Here is a 19,760-nt window from a genome sequence, read left to right as displayed (position 1 = left end):
CTAAAACAATGAAACAAAAACAATAAAAAGGGGGGAAAAATAAGAGAAAAAAGAACCGTTAAAGACAAACAAAATCGATATTCATATATAAATAATATACTGTAACTCGAAAAACTCATGAGTCAGCAAATTATAATAGGATTTTTTTTGTTAAAAAAAAGGGAAAACAAAAAACAGAAGAACAAAAAACAAAAAAACATAGACACTACAAACCAGTACAAGACAAACACAAACAAACACAGACAAGGACGAGACAAATAAGACATGTACAGTACAAGGGCTACAGATACAGACAAGGGAGCCAAAAGCAAACCGTTGGTCACAACGTCATATCAATTCAATAATGAATTGAACTGCGTCAAGAGCTTTGGACCAGTTGTCCACAGTGTCCGCTCTAGTTGTCCTGTTTGTCACTAAGGGTTGGAGAGACAGGGAGACCCCTGTTACTAGACTATATAGCAATGATTATAGGCTACTATGGGAATATAGAGCTATTTGACACACAAAAACATCCCCCTATATTCCATTCCCTTCATTGGCTCCCGGTTGCTGCCCACACAGAGTACAAACGCTGAGGCAAAGGCATGGCACCCCATACCTCCAAGGCCTGATCAAACCCTTCCACTCACTTACAGTATCTACAGGGCTCCGTACTTATCAGCTAACAAGCCTTCCCCAAAACACCCTGGACAAGGCTCCACACAACCTAGAATCCTAGATTCTTCTGCCTCCTGGCTCCCAAACTGTGGAATAAACTCTCCATTGCCGTCTATATGGAGATTCACTCCCAATATCCTGCCATAATCTGCAGACTCACCTCTTCAGAATCAGAATCCACCTCACCCACTATAGCACGAATGGCCAAGATATGGCTACTATATGCATATCTTGGTCACTCGTGTGTTTTGATTCCAAGATCTTAGAAATACATTCAGGAAGAGCAAATAATGAACATGCAATTTTGATATGATTTTGATAGAATATTAGCGTGTTAGTGTGTTAATAACATCTTATCATCTAGGGAATTATTTAAACAGATGCTGGGATGCTGGAGAAAATTGTACTTTACTGCCACACAGGCATCATTGGCAAAATCATAAACAGGATAGGAAACTATTAGATGTCATGCAATAAAGGCAATCTATCAACCCTTGCATCATTGAGGGATTTTATAAAGTCTCCTCTGTTCAGTAGGCCTAACACTGGCGTCATGTGTGGCATGCAGGAATGGGAGAGGAAACTAGACATTTCCTCCTCCATGTTTATGTCAGCATAATTGCTTTGATGTATTTTGATTATTCTATTCTATTCTGAGAGAGAGAGAGAGAGAGAGAGAGAGAGAGAGAGAGAGAGAGAGAGAGAGAAGAGAGAGAGAGAAAGATGGTGAGGTTGGGGGCTTAAATGAAGAAACATTTGAACTTACATTATGTAACACTGAGGTTCATTGCACATGAACCTTTCAAAACTATGTGATGGTTCATTAAAAAAACATGGGCTTTTTTTATTGACTCATCATGGGGAACTGTTATCTTCTAAATCATAATCCATGTTTCTTCAGAAATGAGACAATGAAACCTACTGGAATGTAGCTCCCGGCTCTACTGAATTAAACGTTGTCCTGTCCATTACTAAATAGCTGTATCAAAGAGATAAGGTCAGCTTCATCTAATCACTTTATAGTGTTTTACTACCCTCAATCAACCCATGAACCCGTGACATGACATAATGATGTTTACAAATCTGCTGAAAAGACTACCTGCTGTGTGGTGGAGCAGGTAGTCTTGAATGTATTTCTAATACTAATATTTAAGTATTCTGTTCGCTTGGCTTTTTTGTTGTTGTTGTTGGTGCTTTTATCTAGATTAATAACTTAAAATGAACGCGCAGAGGGGTGGTTCACTCTTGACAGGATGAACCCAGTCTGTCACTTTCCCACCATACTGGAAAGTTGGCCCGCCCCCAAGAACAAGTAAGAAAACAAAGGAAGTAGATCCCTTTTATTATTTTAGTCCCTGGAAACAAAGGTTTTGTTTTTGTCGCTCTGCATGTTTTCTTTATTTCAATAATCTCAACCCTAACGTTCATGCAGATTTTCATACATACACTTATTTTTACTTGATGTCATGTCAAGAACCTGATGTTGGATAGGAAATTGTGGAGGGCAGCGATCCAGGAATCCCGAGTTGGTGTTGGCTAGACCTCACTCTCGCAGCAACTAACTAACTAACTAACTAACTAACTTGATGTCATGGTGTTGAACAAATACAAATATAAACAAAGGCACTGCATATAATGCAGGCACAATTATAAGAACACATAACACAGCAACAAAACAAGTTAAAGAAAATAAAAGTACCATAAAACATGACCCAAACTTGCAAGATGCACACATACACAGGTCGGTAATAGAATACAGACTCACACAATTGACCCCAAATAGCACCATACATACTGTAGCCTATATGTGCTGTAGGTATGACTGTTTTACTGGACCCTAATGGACAGTGTGGATCACACTCACTCACGAGTGAGGGGCTGCCCCACACACATATCCTGGACATCATACTCCATCCTGGGATTAGATATGGCATCATACTCCATCCTGGGATTAGATATGACATTTATAAAGTATCTGTGCTACTGCTAACTTTACATTTAGAGTCATACTCACAGTGATCATAGATAATTTATTTTAGGCATAGAGGGCAGTCTAGTGCCCTATTTCTGCTAGGGAGTGGTTTTATTTTTCTAATTGGACCTGATTTGTTTCCAAAGACTTGGTGAAAATAATTGTTTTCATTTGGACTTTGGAAGAATTGGCACATGGGTCCGATACTTTTGCAGAGGGTACTCTTTTAGGTGCAAGTAATATAGTTTGAAATCCTTTCCGTTAAATCACACTTGTGTAATGAAACGAACAGAAACTATTCTTAGTAATCCAAATATGACAATGTTTTGACTTTCCTGCAGAGGACACAGGGGGAGAGGATGAAGGTCCAGGGTCAGGGAACTGTGTATATGAGCATACAAAGGGGCATGCCACCCCGCTATGATGGACTATATTCACTGAGAATGTATAGCAAACAGCATGCCCATTGTCCAGAAAGACAAACATAATAAACAGGGAGTAAAAACATGCACAGAACTGCTCCTCACTTTGTGCATCTTTCAAAACACTATGCAAACAAAGGCAGAGAGATGTGCAAGTCGGAGGTTCGATTCCCAAACCTGGCAGCCTTTACTGCATGTCACTCCCCATCTGTTTCCTGTCACTCTTCACTATAAAAAAAGGAAAAAAGGTGACAGGTTGGGGGACATTTGCAGGTGCATTTGTGTCAGTGTAACAGGGCACAGTGGGAATTCAAGTCAGGGACAAACATTGATTTCAAGATTTTAAGCATTCAAAATTAAATTTCACAATGAATAACATTTGGTGAGAAACATTAGAACTATACTATATAATAAGAATTCATATTTCTTTATTTAGATTGAATTTGATTAGTTATATTTGTAACTAAAGCTGAATAAACATAATGGGGGACATAGCATTTTAGCATACCTCTACTCAAATCAAAGGGATTCTTTTATATTTATTTCACCCTGAGGTACAAATCATTGTGTTCTATGGTAGAGAAGTATTAATATTAATAGTACAAGATAAGCTTTTTGCAATTAGTGTTTTTTCTGTGTATCTTGTGAATTTACTATACTGTATTATGTCATGGGGACACAAATGGCACCGAATGCGAATACTAATATTTGTTTGAGGAATAGATTTTTAATGATATGCAAAATCTAATCTATCTAGATAAATAAATGGGTTGTAAATTTGACAGAGAAAGAGAGGGAAAGGGGGGGTTACAGTATCGGTGTGAGAGGTTGGGCTAATCTATGTCACAGCTCCTCTATTCTTAGCTTGTCCCAGTAGCTAGAAGAAATATGAGAGACACGAGGACAGCAACAAGCTGGGATAAATTTAGAAAGGGTGAGAGAACAGTGACAAAATCCCCAAATCTAGCCCTGTGACCAGGTGTGCCTTTCTAATAGATGGTTGGGGAAGAACAAGTGGGGGGGGTGTTCATGTGCGCTATTAAAGCACTCACCTGCATCATTGCTGTTTCTCATCAGCTCTCCAAAAACATTGAACCTTGTACCTGGGTTCTTAGAAGTTCTTCTCCCCGTCACTGCGATTTATATATTAACATGAATACCTGTGACAATGTTTTTTTGTCTTGTCATGGCCCAAATAAGAGCCATTTAAACATGCTTGAACCCAAGGACAGTCTCTACGTGAACCTTTGGTTGGCTTCCCAGTGACACCAGAAAGAGGTCATTGTATATTTAAAGTGTGCCATCTAGTGGAATCAAAGTGAAATAACAATACATCAGACAATATCTTCTGAAATATAACTGATTAAACAATTACAAATGAAAAGGACAAAGAGATCCATTCATACAATGCAATGGATACAATAAATACAATTTATACATTAATCATCAAGGAAAACTAGTAATTTATATGTTTTCCACAATGGAGGCCTCAGATGAATATGATGAATCTTCCAACCACCAAACTGTACAAGATAAGAGTTAGCCAGACCAACACCAAGAAGATTACACACAGATGTTTGAGATGTCTGGGTCACATGCTGAGAATGAAGCAGTCTCACATGCTGAGAATGGAGCAAAGCATCCTTCAAGCATGTTGAATGGTTTGTTGTGTCCGACATCAGTGCATATTGGAATCTCCATTTATATGCATTTCCATTTGACACAGACAGTATATGTTGTGTCTGACACGAGTGCATATTGATCTCCATATATGTGCATTTGACGCCATGCTGTAGTGGTCCAGCAACCGAAACCAGTTAACAACACAAGATAAGTCTAGTGTTTTGACTCTGTATGATGGAATGCCAAGGTTGAACCAGAAAATAGCAACAGGGGGAATAAGACTAGCCACTGCCAAAGACAGGAGCGTTTGTTACACTGCGCTGAAAAGTACTGCATTCATAACAGCTAGTTTTGCATTGGCAACGGGTGGCATAACTCAATTAAAAAGTTGGAACATACCCATAAAACGAAAGTTGCATTACCAAAAATGACCAACAGAGGAAGACAGATTATTACAAATACACAAGGTTTATTTCCTCCTCATTAAACTGTTTTATGCAATATCAGTAACATTTCATTGGTCTGAGCCAACCTCGCATTAGACCACCCCAAATCACAGGATGGAAAAAAAAAACAAGACCAAAGTTGTGCTTGCACTGTTAAAGAGTATATACAGCTGATATAAAGCATAATATAGTATACAACAAAAGCAGCCTTTAAAAAGGCATTCAAATGCACAAAACAATAAAAAAATAAAAAACGTAACACTGACAGGTGTCATACATTTCTATTCATACAAACAACTAAAATGGACTCATACTAATCAAGTGATAAGTGGCAAATATTTTACTAAAAAAAACATATTGAAAACATTCTTTAAAAAAAAATCTACTTCAACTTTCTTTTTGATAGGAAATGGCACCAAGTTTGCAATGAACAACTTCACTGGCACAATTCATGTCAACAGCTGCTTTTGTTTTGTTTACCATTTACAAAGACAATTGTCTGATACTAAATATCTATCAGGAAGACACTCGACTAGAACATTGCAACTTACACAAGGACTGGAATCAGATTCACTAGACAGAAAACATGATCTCTCTTCAATACCTGTACCCTCATCAGCGTTCCTTACTTCCTTCCAAATCAAGGAATATTAAACACAGAACAATTCCAGACAGAAAGTGGTGAAGCTTCAGCTAAAACTACAAACAACTAGCGAACAGACACGAGAGGTACAAACATGACAACCCTCAGGGTAAGACACCGGAAACCTCGTCTTTCGATGGAAAGCCATCTGTGAAACTGAACTGACACAACCTTCCACTCTGAGAAATCATTGACAAGAAGTGCCAAAAAGACCCAAGGGCAGTGTCCTCCACCTCCAGGCAAAAAAGACACACATACTGTACATGTATGAGGTTTGCATTCTGTGACTACTAAAACGGAGAGACATATTTATATTTGATCAGATGTTTTTACATGCAAAATCATTGGTGGATTTAACTGAATTAGTGGTTCTCAAAGTGGGGCCTGGGGACCCCAAGGGGTCTTTGAGGGCATTCCAGAGAGTACCCAACAAATTGATAATTAAGAACCAAATGAACGCTTATGGGTCTGGAACTCTATTTGTACTCACCTAGAGTTCACTAAGGTTTTTACAGGGTAGACGCGGTTCCTAAATGAGTGTGTGTAGTTCTTCTGAGCACGTACAAATGCATGCTAGGTCAATATCAATACTACAGATGTTTGGTGCTCCCTGTTGCATCACAAAGCCTTGTCAAAATGTATTCCTCACCACAAAATGTTAAATGTATGCCACATAACTGATTAAGTTTTCTTGAACTAGCACATATTTATGATATTCATTTTTTTTAAGGTGGTTTAAGTAATATTTCAAGGTTAAAACAATAAGTTTATATTCCGATAGTAATCATTGCTATAGTTTGTTCGGTAATGGGGGTCTCCCCCATCTCTCCAGCAACGTACGCATTTCAGCTTATAACCTGCGTCAGCGTTGCATCAAAATCATGCAACGCTAACGAAGGCGATAAGCCGAAACGTGTACGTTGTGCTGTCTGCTCTGCAGCATACTATGCCAATTTATAATAACGAATAAAGTGCCTTAATGGACATGCATTTCCGTGAGTTCTCTTTTTTAGACATTTCTTGTAAAGTTATCCAATCAAGATAGACTACCCATTTGTGAGGTTACATTTTATAGGTTTCGAGTGCCAGTTTTGTGCCACCACTTCCAATTTGACTTGTTTATCATGTAGGGGTTGTATTTTCAATTTGCTAAAGAGCTGGAGAGACAGGGAGAATGTAACTGAACAGTCTATTGCAATTGATTACTATCAGAATATAGTTATTTTATTTAACATTAAAATATAAGTTGCTGCACCTTTAAATGGATATCAGTTTACATTTTTGGTATCACTGTACTAGTTGCAAAAAAATTATAAAAAGGTTGATATTAGAAACCGCTTTAGTTTTCCCTCCCACAAGTCCAATTTGAACTTTAACAGAAGCTTTGCGCACATTTTAAGGGTGATTTATATGTTGCGTGCTCCGAAAATAGCCAATCTACAAGCTCACAGCGTGTTGCGATGCATTGTGAGCTTGAAGATCTATTTTTGGTGATTTGTTTTGCACCTGGTGAACTTTATCTAACACACATCAAGAATTCCAACCACTGTTAACGTGACAACCGTTCTAATCTACCACAAATATGTCATGCCACACCTGTGCTGCATTCCCTCTCCAGTTTCTCCATTAAAAAACACCTGTGCTGCATTACCTCTCCAGTTTCTCCATTAAAAAACTAAAAACAAAACAAAGCATACATCAGGCAGCCGAAGAACGGCTAAATTTCTGCAGCTCTCCTAAAATGGAAAGCAAATACTGATGGTTCCTTTTTTTCTTTTGCTGCTTTACAGCTGATATTCTGTGTGCAGTCATAGTAGGAAGCGTATGTGAGTGCATAAAAAATATAAAACAAAAACAAAGTTCAACTTATGTCAGTTCCATGGGGTCTGAATTAAATAGTTACTGTGAGTTTAGATTGTGGCTGTGGACCTTTACTTAAAATCATTTCAAGCTTGTCCTTTTAGGGGTGTGTGTGTGTGTGTGTGTGTGTGTGTGTGTGTGTGTGTGTGTGATCACAAAATGTTAGGCAGAGCTCTCCAATTGGGTTGCAATTGTTCTAGATCATGGTCCTAAAGGCGAATGACAGTGCCGCACCCAGTGCCAATCCAAGGGACAGGAAGAAGGCCATGATGGCTCCAGCAGTCTCTGCTTCGTGCTGCGCCACCTTCCTATACCACCAGAGGGACAAACTCATTAGGCCTGGGCAATTCCAACTTTATTGTCACATCACTGGTTAAAGACGTTTTTTCGTTTTTGTGCAAGATCCATCATTTTGTTGTTTTTCAGAAAGGGAGAAGAAAAGGGAGGGGGGACGGTAAACTGGCTTATCGAAGCAGTACACCTTCTATGCAAACACTTGAAGCAAAAGCTTCCTAGAGCATTTTGTCAAGATGGCATCAAGACAGCATCGTGAAACCCATTTGATTTTAGTCTGCACCCTTTTTTTGTAGCAGTCATTTTTGCACCGCTGCCAACGTTAACATTACACCACGGTTCCGTATCCGCCTGTCATTGGCGAATACATAACGTGTTTAATGACTGGGCCTGGAAAGACCTGGGTGGGCCTGAGTTTTTTTAAACGAGCTTAGATAATATAATGATCAGTGGACGGTATAATTTACAATTTAGTAAATTTAGAGTGACTTTTACAATAAGCAAGAACACCACAATAGAGGATCATAAGTAAACTAAGAACCTATCATCCATCTAACAATAGAATATCTGTACATTGAAACTATAAACAGAAACACTGTAGAATGCAATAGAATAATGACCTGGCATCTGTCTACATAACATGCTATCTGACAAAAAAAAAATCTGACAAAGCATCCTCTAGTGGATTTCATGAATCTCATATGGTGCGTGAAGAAGTCAGTCTGGGTTGGCCTGGACCCATCCAGGCACACCTGTAGCTCCATCCCTGCCATGCGCCATTTACCGTTATTCAGCCATTTGATATTTTCTGTTGACTTTAATAGTCATGTATGGATGAGTGAGGAAATGGCTTAAACCAACATTACAGATAAACTTGTTACAGTCTGTAAATTATATAATTCCCCTTGCCGCACACTGATGCAAAAACATTTGCCAGTGATCGTCTAAACTGCATATTATTCCAGTGATTAAATACATCCACAAATGTTTATAAATCAGGCTCAATTCTGGCAAAGTTTGTTTTGTACTTACTTGGGTCCAAAGCACATGCATAGGCTGGCCAGGTATCCATTGGAAAAGGCGAACACGATTATGAAGATGATGTACCAGGCGTCATGGCCAAACCACACAGGGAGGTAGTGACGAGGCTGCACGTTACACAGCATGAACAGAGGTACAAAGACCACCCGGAGAGCACACAGGATGGGTAGCCAGATACTGTCCTTACCCGGCTGGGAAGAGAGACAGCGATAGAAAGGTTAGGTTTTTAGTTCTGTGCTTTTTTCAGTTATTGAAATCACATTCAAAAGAAAATGTGAAATGTGAAAACACCACAGTACGTATATGGTAAAAATCTACAAATTGGTGTTTTAGACTCATTCTGTCTATACACAGGTTTGTAAATATTTCTTAGATTTAAGTGTCTTTTGAAAGGTGTCCGAGATAACAATGATCCATGCAAATGCAATTCTTTCTCTTTCCACGTAGGAAAAGAAAAATAACTGCATTGCTTTTAACCACTAAAACCCTACCTACTTCATTGACTGGGGTCCCCCAGGGATCTCTACTAAATACTCTAGTCTTTCACTCTACACCAAAAATATACAAACTCGCAATATGTCACAACATTACGAGGTGAAGCCATACGAAATTTCATTCACTTGTGCATTTTATGTATCTGCTGAATGACAATAAATATATCCCTCTATCTTGTGAGCTTGTAGGCCTATCTTTTGCCAAATGACACCACTGACACCCATGCATTTTCCAATTAAGCGATAAGAGTGAAGATTTACTTTGTCAAATCAGCTCACATGGATGTGGAACAGCTGACTCTTGGCATTTTGTTATCTGCACTTGTAGACTGAGATGCCTCAGTAGAGAACAGCTCTGCCCTGGACTTCAACTCCCAACTCAGTAACTACCTTAATCCTCTACTCCTGCATTCCAATGAAGAGTAGGCTAGGCAAACAAACTACCCACTTTGAAAAGGCAGACGTTCTCAAAAGACCCAAAGTCATGGGTTTATTTTTAATTCCACAGTTAGGTTTGAGTGAAAGTATGGGGAAACTACTGTAAGAATGTTTCCCAAAACTGGAAAATGGTAGCCTATATTTCTAGCAAGAGTGGAATACATTGAGTGTTCAATTCCCACACAAAGCAACTGAGCGAAAGGTCATCAGTCAGCAAGGTCATTCTGACCAGAGACCTTGAAAATCCTTCATTCATCCTTGCTCCAGAACATAAGTAAGTAGCCTTGCCGAGCCATGATCGAGGCCCATAGGTCAGGAGCCTATCTCCTGTTTCTGTAGCGTGAGGCAGTTTGATGTACCCCCAATCCGACCCTTGATGCTGAGTGCCAAGCAGGGAGGCATTGGGTCCCATTTTTAGAGTCTTTGGTATGACCCGGCCGGGGATCAAACCCCGACCTCCCAGTCTCAGGGCGGTCACTCTAACCACAAGGCCACTGAGCTGGTTAGAACATAACTGATCGGGAATTAATGCAAATTATGCAATCATGATTCATGAAAAATGGGCTAGAAACTCTAGCGGACAGCAGCAAGACATGGATAATTAAATGATGAATTGATTTGAAACCATGACATTTTATTTGTACCATTTCTGGAATGTTATGCTTTTCTAAAGAAAACACTATCATGTGTGAAAGCTCTACTCTCTCCCCAAACAAACATCCCATCGCCAGTTGAAAAACCACTTCCTTGACCAGTCACTCCTTCACAAAGCAGTTCTGTCGCATCCTCTTTCCAAAACAAATCTCTGGCCTACACTTGTGGTTTGCTTGTTTGTCTTCTCCAGAGACTGCATGAGTACACATTTTTCCATGATTCCAGTGTTCCTCCCAGTGACATAACTAATCCTGCCACAGCCAGTTGACTGCACAAAATTGACTGCATGTGTATATGAAGATATATGAAGAAGAACCTCTATGGCAGAATCAGCCTACATATTGTTATCTAGCACATCAATTTGCCTAATCTGTACGGTAGAGTATATTAATACAATACAACTAGCTGTGATTGGGTACCAATTTCAAACTTCAAATTACATTTTACTTTCGGAACTTAATTTGTGCAGTGGTTAACAACAGACACAATAACACAAGAATAAAAACAATAGTACAGGGCAGGCATAGTACTATTGTTATAGTACCCAGGCATATAGAGTGTCTGCTTGTGAATAGTAGGACCCCTACTGGTTGACAAGTGGTTTTGCCTGAAACTCAAAGAGCAAAAATATTGTTTGCTCTTTGATAACTGTGTCAGGGGTCAACTTGTTGACACAGCTGGATGAGCGTACTGTAGATGCATCTTGTACATCAAGTACATCTCTTGTATAGTGACGTATTTACAGCCTTTGTCTGTAAATAAGCGTTTACACCAACAAGTGTTCTTGCCCAGCACTAGCTGTTGCTACTATATTGGTAGAGTTTGTGCTCTGCTACTGACCCACATACAGACAGCCGTCAGGCTCCTTCCAACCCAGTCCATCACGTTGAAGAGCAGGAAACATGAGACAGGGATGAAGTACGTGTCTGCAATGGGGCGGAACACAAAACAAAAAAGTCATCAAACAGCAGCGAGACTGCACCGCAGGCCACTGGGCTCCAGAATGTCAGCCAATTAGAGAAAATGAGCAGTAGGCACAGTAAACATTTCTGGTTCACAGACAGGCTGGTTACATGGTGAGCCTTAATCTTAGCTCTGCGCGTCAGATATAGTTGTAAGGAGCTAGATTTATGAAAAATGCACCATATCAGTCAGAAATGAAAGAATATCTAAGTTAGGTTACCAAGAATGGGACTGCATTGAGGACGTTAGAATTTAGCTTTCTAAGCCTCATCATCATGGTACAGAGTTGTACACCAGTAAGAAGCGAGCCTTACCCCAGGACCCGTTATTAGCTATCGTGGACTTGACATCCACTGTGACTGCAGGGAACGTTCCAATGGTAATGGTGAAGATTAAACACACAGACATGGCCATCACCCAGATCTGGTTAGAGGGGAACAGGATATACCCCATGAATGAACACTCCATAACAACAGTTAAAATAAATAACAGTTTAAATAAAGACAGAAAATAAAGAAATATTGTGAATGCTCTACTAAACACAAACATTATTAAATCAAGTTTTTTTTCCACAGGTATTAAAATAACCATTAATAACAAGAGCCAAAGCATGTTTGAAATTTGGGGCAAGTTGCCCTCATTTAGTGTAAAATGTTATTGGTTTGAGGTGATTTTAGTGAACGTACAAATGACAAGTAAATATACGGTAGGTAAATCTCTAGGTTCGATTCCGATTCAAAGGGCTACGATTCGATTATAAATCGATTACCAATACATCACAACTACAAAACATGATTTAGTTCCTCGTCACTTTGTGACTAATAAACAAAGGGCTTGCTAATGATCCATAATGAAAACAGATTAATTTACTTCCATTATCTTTTATTACACTACAAAGAAACAAAGAAACTTTCTTTTAAAAAAAATAAACATACAAAAATGATAAGAAATATATTTTTTTTATATATATTATATTTGTGAATTGATTCATAATCGTCCATGTCCGTATCGCGATTAATCTATGAATCGATTTTATTTTCCACCCCTAATATATAGTACTTATGCAGCAGTTACAAAAATAACAGTGTGAGGAAATCTGTCTTGGGGGTAGCTGATTAGATGAGTCAACCATATAAATCACAATGTCCCAGTTTGAGTCCAGCTGGATGGATGTGAGGGAATCCTGTCTATGTTCCAGAAAGGGAAAAAGCTGTCATTTAATTAAGACTATTGGCTAGGCTATCCGTACTCCGTAGTGCTTCCCAGAGTGATGACTGCAAAAGATAGTGAGTGAGAGTATTTTCCTTGTCTTCTCAACTGTGTTTGAGATATGGTGATGTAATTAATGGCAGGAGTGCTTTCACCATGTGCGTAACAGATGTGTGTTAAATATTGCCTTGTGTGGCAATACTTAACACAAACACTTCTATTTATCATAGTTTTGGGCTGAGGTTGAGTAACACGCCATTTATCATGTTTTTGGACCGAGGGTGAGGGAGAGCACAGGGTAGTCCGGCAGCCGGGTGTTTTTATTGGCCTAAAATATGGTCTATATACATACATTCATGAATCCACTTGCTGACCGGCTGTCGTTATTGAGCAATTTGTTTTATAGGGGAGGAAAAAATGTCAACATTTCATTATGCTTTAAGTAGCATCTGAATGTCAAAATGTCATTATGCTTTAAGTAGCATGTGACGGACGTGTCAAACTAGGAGGTTTTGATGATTCTGAATCCATTCCAGTAGAGGAATGGAGCCTGGCGCACACCATAGGTACAAACATACTTTCTTTATTGAGCAATCTGACAACGCTTTGATCTATTTGATCTTCATCAGGGCATGTGAACATACAAACATTTGAACTTTTATAAAACATCTGCTCTGAATCCATTCCAAGTATTAGTTTTGCAAAAAAAACACCCCTTGGGCTAAAAACAGCCAAATTTCCCACTTTAAACAAAAGAACACTGTTGGCTGCCGGACTAGGGTGGGTTTTGGGGAAGAGGAAGGTTGCCCAAGATGACTGAAAGGACAGACTATATAAATATTGGAAACTGTTCCGTTATAGCAGGCCATAACCTATTATACCTCCTATTAGTCCACAGAGGGTGGAGTTTAAGGTATGTTACTATGTTGGGCATGAGACCTGGATGCCTGCTTCACAGTATTTATTTGGAGTACAGGTATAGAGCGTCGCAGTCCCGCCCCCTTTAATGACGACGCCAGGCCCAGGAAATAGTTCCCAATGCATTTTTCCCATAGACATTTCAAGCGTCGTACAAAGCCAACTCTTGTCATGACAAATCATGACAACAAACACAATATTTTGGACCAAACAAATAATTACAAAGAAAAAAAAACAACAAAAAGTGTTGTAACCTGCCGTTTTCTTCTTCTTTCTAATTATTTGTTCAGCCCGAAAATTTTTGTTTGTTGTCATGATTTGTCACGACAAGAGTTGGCTTTGTCCGCGGCGTAAACGTCTTTAAATAAATACTTTCTGAAAAGTCTATGAGGAAAATGAAAGGGGATTTCTTTTCCGGGTCTCTCGAGGGGGTGGGACTAAGACGCTCTATATCCTAAACCTGCCATTAAACTGTATCCCCAGGGGAAGTGCCAGTAGATGATCTGTGGCAATCACATAATTGTGATGTCTCCCAGCACATCTGGCCTGGAGAAACATTGATGTTGTTTGCCTTCTACTGTCCTATGTAAATAGCATAACGGTCTAAAAATTGTTTCATAAAAATAAAGCTGTGGTGCAAATCAGATCCGTCTTTCGAGCTTGTAGATCAGCTATTTTCATACGACATAGCATGTCTGCGTATGCACTATGCTTGTCACTCTGCCCACAAATATTTCCCTCAGAGGGGGCTGAAACTACTCGCAGACACCACAAAATACAATCCAAGTCACATTTCAAGGTAGCGTTGTTGCAACGTGCACAGAGGGAGGGACCTAGACCACTTGTGCCCTATATACTGTGTTGTTCAAATAATAGCGAAAAAGACAATCTACAATGTCGATCAGCCATTTTCACTATTTTTGAAATAATGTAATTTCAAATGTGATTTTTTCTTCCTGCAATGTTTGAAAATCTGCACAAAATAGTGATGCCAGAGTTGATGCATGCATTTACCTGTTTGAAGATGGCAAAAACGGAAACAACAGGCTTAACCTCCTCTTCTGTCAAACCGACCACTGGTCGCTTCTCTGGAACACACACACATGCATTATTGCAGATTAAAAAACTGTCTCAGGAACCACGTTTTTGTGTTTATTATGCTAAATGTTGTGGGCTCAAAATCACAATCAGTTGCCTTGATTTGGGGAAACGATCATTTTTTTATTAAAATAAGAAGCAGTTTTAAGAAGCAGCAAATGATGCATTGTTAATGTTGAACATTGTCAAATTGTCAGTTTTGCATTCCATTACAATTAGATTATCAATAACATTTATGAAATACATGGATCCAAGATCACAATATTGTGGAAACTAGAACCTGTTTATAATGGTCATAGGCCTACATATTAATCGTATCATCATCATCATTTTACGACCGCGGTCGAGATCATGGATTCCACAATGCTACGCCAGACTTCCCGGTCTTTCATTGCCACCCCCAGTTCCTGCCTACTGAAGCATGTGTCCCTAGCGATGACATCAGGGAACGACAGCTTTCTACCTCTGGTCCACCCTGAGGCAGGACTCCAGAGAAGAAGGGAAGATATAACCTCATTGTCAGCTCTGTAGCAGTGGCCGGCAAACTGCGCTCTTCTGGATTGGACCAGTGAAGAAACACGGGGAAGGTTGCCGTATATTAGATTAGTCGATGGGTGGCTCTTCCAAGACAGATAAATCGTATACCTTTCTTTAGCAAGTCCAGCTTGTTCTCCTCATCAGTGGGTGTCCTGGATCTGTTGCTCTCCGTGTAGTACTGGAAAAACTCCTGCATAATAAAACAGCAACTACCATGAACACACTCAGTAAGCCAGTAAGATTTTTTTTGTTTGTGTGTGTGTGTGTGTGTGTGTGTGTGTGTGTGTGTGTGTGTGTGTGTGTGTGTGTGTGTGTGTGTGTGTGTGTGTGTGTGTGTGTGGCTGCGTGCGTACTGTGTATACACCTTAGAACTGTTTATTGGCATACAAACTCACAACTGGCCAATAAAAATAAGGTTCTGTCCGAAGTTTTTCCGAATGAATTGTCTCCTGTCTTTCCACAAAATAATAGCAAATGCTCGATAGTGGGCTCGATAAGGACCCGGCTCGATAAGCCTGCTCGATAAGGTGATCGTTATCAATAAAAAAATAACGAGCTCCATCCCTAGTCTACACTGTGAGGAAAGGAGATATATGGCAACCTCACCATCCTGGGCAGTGTTCATGTTACAGTATGGAATAATGGGATATGTCTACACTGTGAGGAAAGGGGATATTATTATGGCAACCTCACCATCCTGGGCAGTGTTCATGTTACAGTATGGAATACGTCTACACTGAGGAAAGGGGATATTATTATGGCAACCTCACCATCTTGGGCAGTGCGAAGTAGGAGACGATGGCCATCAGGATGACAACGCAGGCTGTGATGAAGTAGCCAAATGCACTGTCCTGCAGTTCTGCGCCAGCTGCAGAGAAGAGAAGAGATAGGTGGGATCAGACATATGAAATATACAGTACATTATATTCATGTCTGTGCTCCCGTTTTAGACTTATTTACCAATATTCTGATCATGTTTATGCAACATTCATGCAAAAGTAAGGAACTGCAGGGACAATTATTTGACACACCAACAAAACATTTTGTCTGTGTATACCAAGTTTTACTGCCTTGGTTTGGACAGAAAGGATAGTCCCAACTGGGGATCTTTTTTTTTCATGGAAATTTTATTTTAAGGTCCCATCATTGATAGTAATCAAAACGTGTGAGAGAGACGTACTGGCCAGTGCACATATCATGGAGAAGGCGGCGAATGTGCCGGCAAGCCCTTGCCCACTCATGATGGGTGTGGTATAAGATGCAGGCAACATCCCTGCCAGTCCGAACAGACTGCTCTGGAGAATCGCACCAAATGCTGGAGGGAAGGAAAGACAAGATTAACAAGGACATGAATATTCATAGTCAAGAAAAATTAAAATATAAAACAAATCCCATTTCCAATTGGCCCCTGGTGGACCCCTGGGGATGCGGCTCCCTCTTGGAAGACCTGTGAATTAGTCTAAGCTTGTGGAAACACTTTCATGGGCACTTTAGTATCAAATCTGTATGTTTGGTGAATGAGGCCCATTGTAACCACAGAAAATAAATAAAGTCATGAGTGAAAGTTTTTCCCCAATGTAAAATTAAGACAAATTGTCCCCCGGAACAACGGAGAAAAGAAGGTGCCTTATTGTGAATGTGAAGGGACAACAGGAAACAAGCATTAATTCATTTATTTAACAGTTACGTAACCATTCATTCATTCAACAAGCACTTCTCTTATAAAAGACGGACACCACCACATTTTGACCAACATTATAGCTTTACATTATAGCTTTACAGATTAAATTATTTTTGGTGCTCAATTAGCCCAGGAAGTCATGTTGGTGTGCGTGTGCTCTCACACTACTCTCCAAACAATGTGCTGGTATCTATATCAAAGCTTTTGGGCTCACAGCATCCTCCCCTTTAAAAACAAAACAGGCTGTTTTCTGTTAGGATCTGATCTGTGGGTCAGGGCCGGCCCAGGAGGGTGAAAAGAGAAGGGGGGAGGTAAAGTTTATCCCTGCTGCTTTGTAAGTCACTCCAAATAAACCAACGTGGTAAGACTGAAGAATCTGTGTTCTAAAGCTCAGTATGGCACAGCCAGATCTGTGTGTGTGTGTGTGTGTGTGTGTGTGTGTGTGTGTGTGTGTGTGTGTGTGTGTGTGTGTAAGATGGGAATTTCCTGTCCCAGTTGATCACAGTGAGTAAAAATGGAGATACGCGAGGGCACATGTCTGCGAGTGTGTGTGCTTTGTGGTGTACCAACTTTGTTCAAACATGTTATGTACTAAGCTGACGGAATAGAGTTCCATTCCTCCTGACTGACTTAATATTGTGAGTGGGAGAATGAGAAGCGAGCGCAGCATATATACCATGTGCGACTGCCTAAATGAATTAATGCAGCGGAAAAGTGGGCACTTGGTCGCTCAACTCACAGTTGATGCAGACTATTTTGATCATGGTGAGAGAGAAGAAGGGAAGTGGCGCCATGTCCACCTTCACCAGCACGGCCGTCATCAGGAACACGACCAGGATGACCGTCAGACTGCCCGAGATGCGCAGCTTCTGAGGGATCCTGAAAGAAAGGCACGGAGAGAGACAGACATACATAAGTAGCCGATTGTGTGTGTGTGTGTGTGTGTGTGTGTGTGTATGCATGTATACATTCATTCATTGTGCATAATTCAAAAGGTCAGAGTGCCAGAGGGTCCTAACCACTTTCCCATATCCCCAAGATTGTGTTTTAACCAATGAGCGAAGCCAATTGAGAGAGACACGCAGAGTCGCAGACACAAGTCACTGGATTCGTGCTCTCTGCCAGTCAGAGAGCACAACTGCACAGTAGCATGATATTTGTTGGATCCAACTTCACCAGCCAGCCTTACAATTGATCAATTGTATGGCGACGGGCTACTAACCATGGATGGGACCATGTATAATGCACAGTACAATCCTGAGTGTTTAAATAACTCAGGAGTGTACAAATGTATACATTTATAGACTCTGAAGAATGTATTTAACATTGCATTCCTTGCATTTCTACACTCAAGAGTTCATTTAACACTGAGGATGTTGCCGTGTAGAGCAATACTGCATGAGAAAAACGTGGGAAAGTCACTGAACCCTCCACACCATCATGCCATCACACCACATGTATATGAAAACTAACCCTCATATCAGATCTTAAAGATGGAGTGCCGTGAATTTTTCCACCCTAAAACATGATCATCAGGTCTTATTGTTATATAAGGAGGTAAGTGTACAGTATTTGTTAAAATGCTGTTTTTATGTGGGCACGCCCACCAGTTCATTAAGTATGCCTGGTTTGCCTGGTGGTGGTGATGGGTGGTAATCCACCTGAACTGAAGCCACACCCACAGCTGTATGATAAAAGGGGAGGAGTTAGGGGAGGGGCTGATAGTGTGATGTCACTATATTACTGTTTATTTCATTGGCCCGTTTGACTGTCAAGGGTTTATCCTCCTGGAAGAAACCCTAAATACAAAGTTAATACACCATTGCACATAAAAACGACTCCAGGGTGTCTAATGAAGTACTATCACCTCATAGACACATGAAAAACTGGAAAAATACAAAACTTGTGGCACTCCCTCTTTAAGTTTTGTTAACCGTTACAACACACTAAGGAGTAGTAACAGTGAAGCACAGAAGGTCTTGTAGAAGAGGAGGTTTTTGGGGATGAAAGCAAGTAGATGAATAGCATTCCTAATATTATTATTATTATTATTATTAATAGCATTCCTGGGTGTGTTTGTGCAGGGGGCGATGTGGGTCTGGGGTAGGTCAGGGATGGGTCTGCCACCCACGATCTCTCTATCGAACTCTAATTTAAGACAACATACCAGAAGCCTACAGAATATAGACAACAAAACGCAACATCATATAACTCCAGGAGTTTAATCCTTAACCCCTGGCCCCTCTAGGGTGGTTAAAGCTACAATTAAATCCAAAGCTTATTTGAATTACATAAAAATAAAAACATTTCAACCAATAAAGTAAGGTACTCTGTAAGGTAGATTGTTAATTCAATACTAGCATATCTGCAGTGTTTGGAGGTTTTCTCCATACTTTTCCATTGAGGAATTCTGTCCTACCCTTGACTCTGGTAGGACACTGACAATGTAAATAGTTATTAGAATAGACGCAGACACTAGATGCATTGTAGTTCGGGCATCGTTGCATTTACAAAGGATGTACTTTCATATTCGCTTGGAATCCCCATTAATGATGTCATTGATTGGCAGGTTTCTGAACTGTACATAGCACAGCAATGAGAGGCAGAGAGGGGAGACAAAGGTTGTAGCATGCTGGCATCTAATAATGAGCATTAGGGCGGAACAATTACATTAAGATATGGTTGCCTAAGCTGCCAACGCCGAGTTCATCAGAGGTAATAAACCATGTGAAAGGGACATTTATTGTGTGCTGGCTGTTCCTTCATTTCCATTTGTACCTTTGAGCCTTGCACCTAGAAGAATACTTCTT

General features: G+C 40.1%; 1 protein-coding gene across 5 annotated transcripts in view; it reads right to left on the bottom strand.

Moving 5' to 3' along the window:
• Window positions 1-7,728: 7,728 nt before the first annotated feature.
• The window catches only part of LOC306931694 (equilibrative nucleoside transporter 1-like), a 52,909-nt gene continuing 40,877 nt past the window's right edge, over window positions 7,729-19,760 (bottom strand). For all 5 annotated transcript variants that reach the window (XM_079513250.1, XM_079513252.1, XM_079513253.1 and 2 more), the window contains 9 exons: window positions 17,690-17,829; window positions 16,450-16,584; window positions 16,040-16,137; window positions 15,378-15,459; window positions 14,649-14,722; window positions 11,822-11,930; window positions 11,385-11,470; window positions 8,950-9,149; window positions 7,729-7,931 (listed from right to left, as the gene is read on the bottom strand). In XM_079513250.1, coding sequence (XP_079369376.1) covers window positions 7,820-7,931; window positions 8,950-9,149; window positions 11,385-11,470; window positions 11,822-11,930; window positions 14,649-14,722; window positions 15,378-15,459; window positions 16,040-16,137; window positions 16,450-16,584; window positions 17,690-17,829 — 1,036 coding nt within the window. In that variant the 3' untranslated portion in view covers window positions 7,729-7,819. The remainder of the gene's footprint in view (window positions 7,932-8,949; window positions 9,150-11,384; window positions 11,471-11,821; window positions 11,931-14,648; window positions 14,723-15,377; window positions 15,460-16,039; window positions 16,138-16,449; window positions 16,585-17,689; window positions 17,830-19,760) is intronic.

Source organism: Electrona antarctica, assembly GCF_951216825.1.
Source record: "Electrona antarctica genome assembly, chromosome: 10".
Classification (NCBI taxonomy): Eukaryota; Metazoa; Chordata; class Actinopteri; order Myctophiformes; family Myctophidae; genus Electrona; species Electrona antarctica.
Note: the sequence above shows the minus strand (reverse complement) of the source record. Positions and strands in the feature narration are given on the sequence as shown.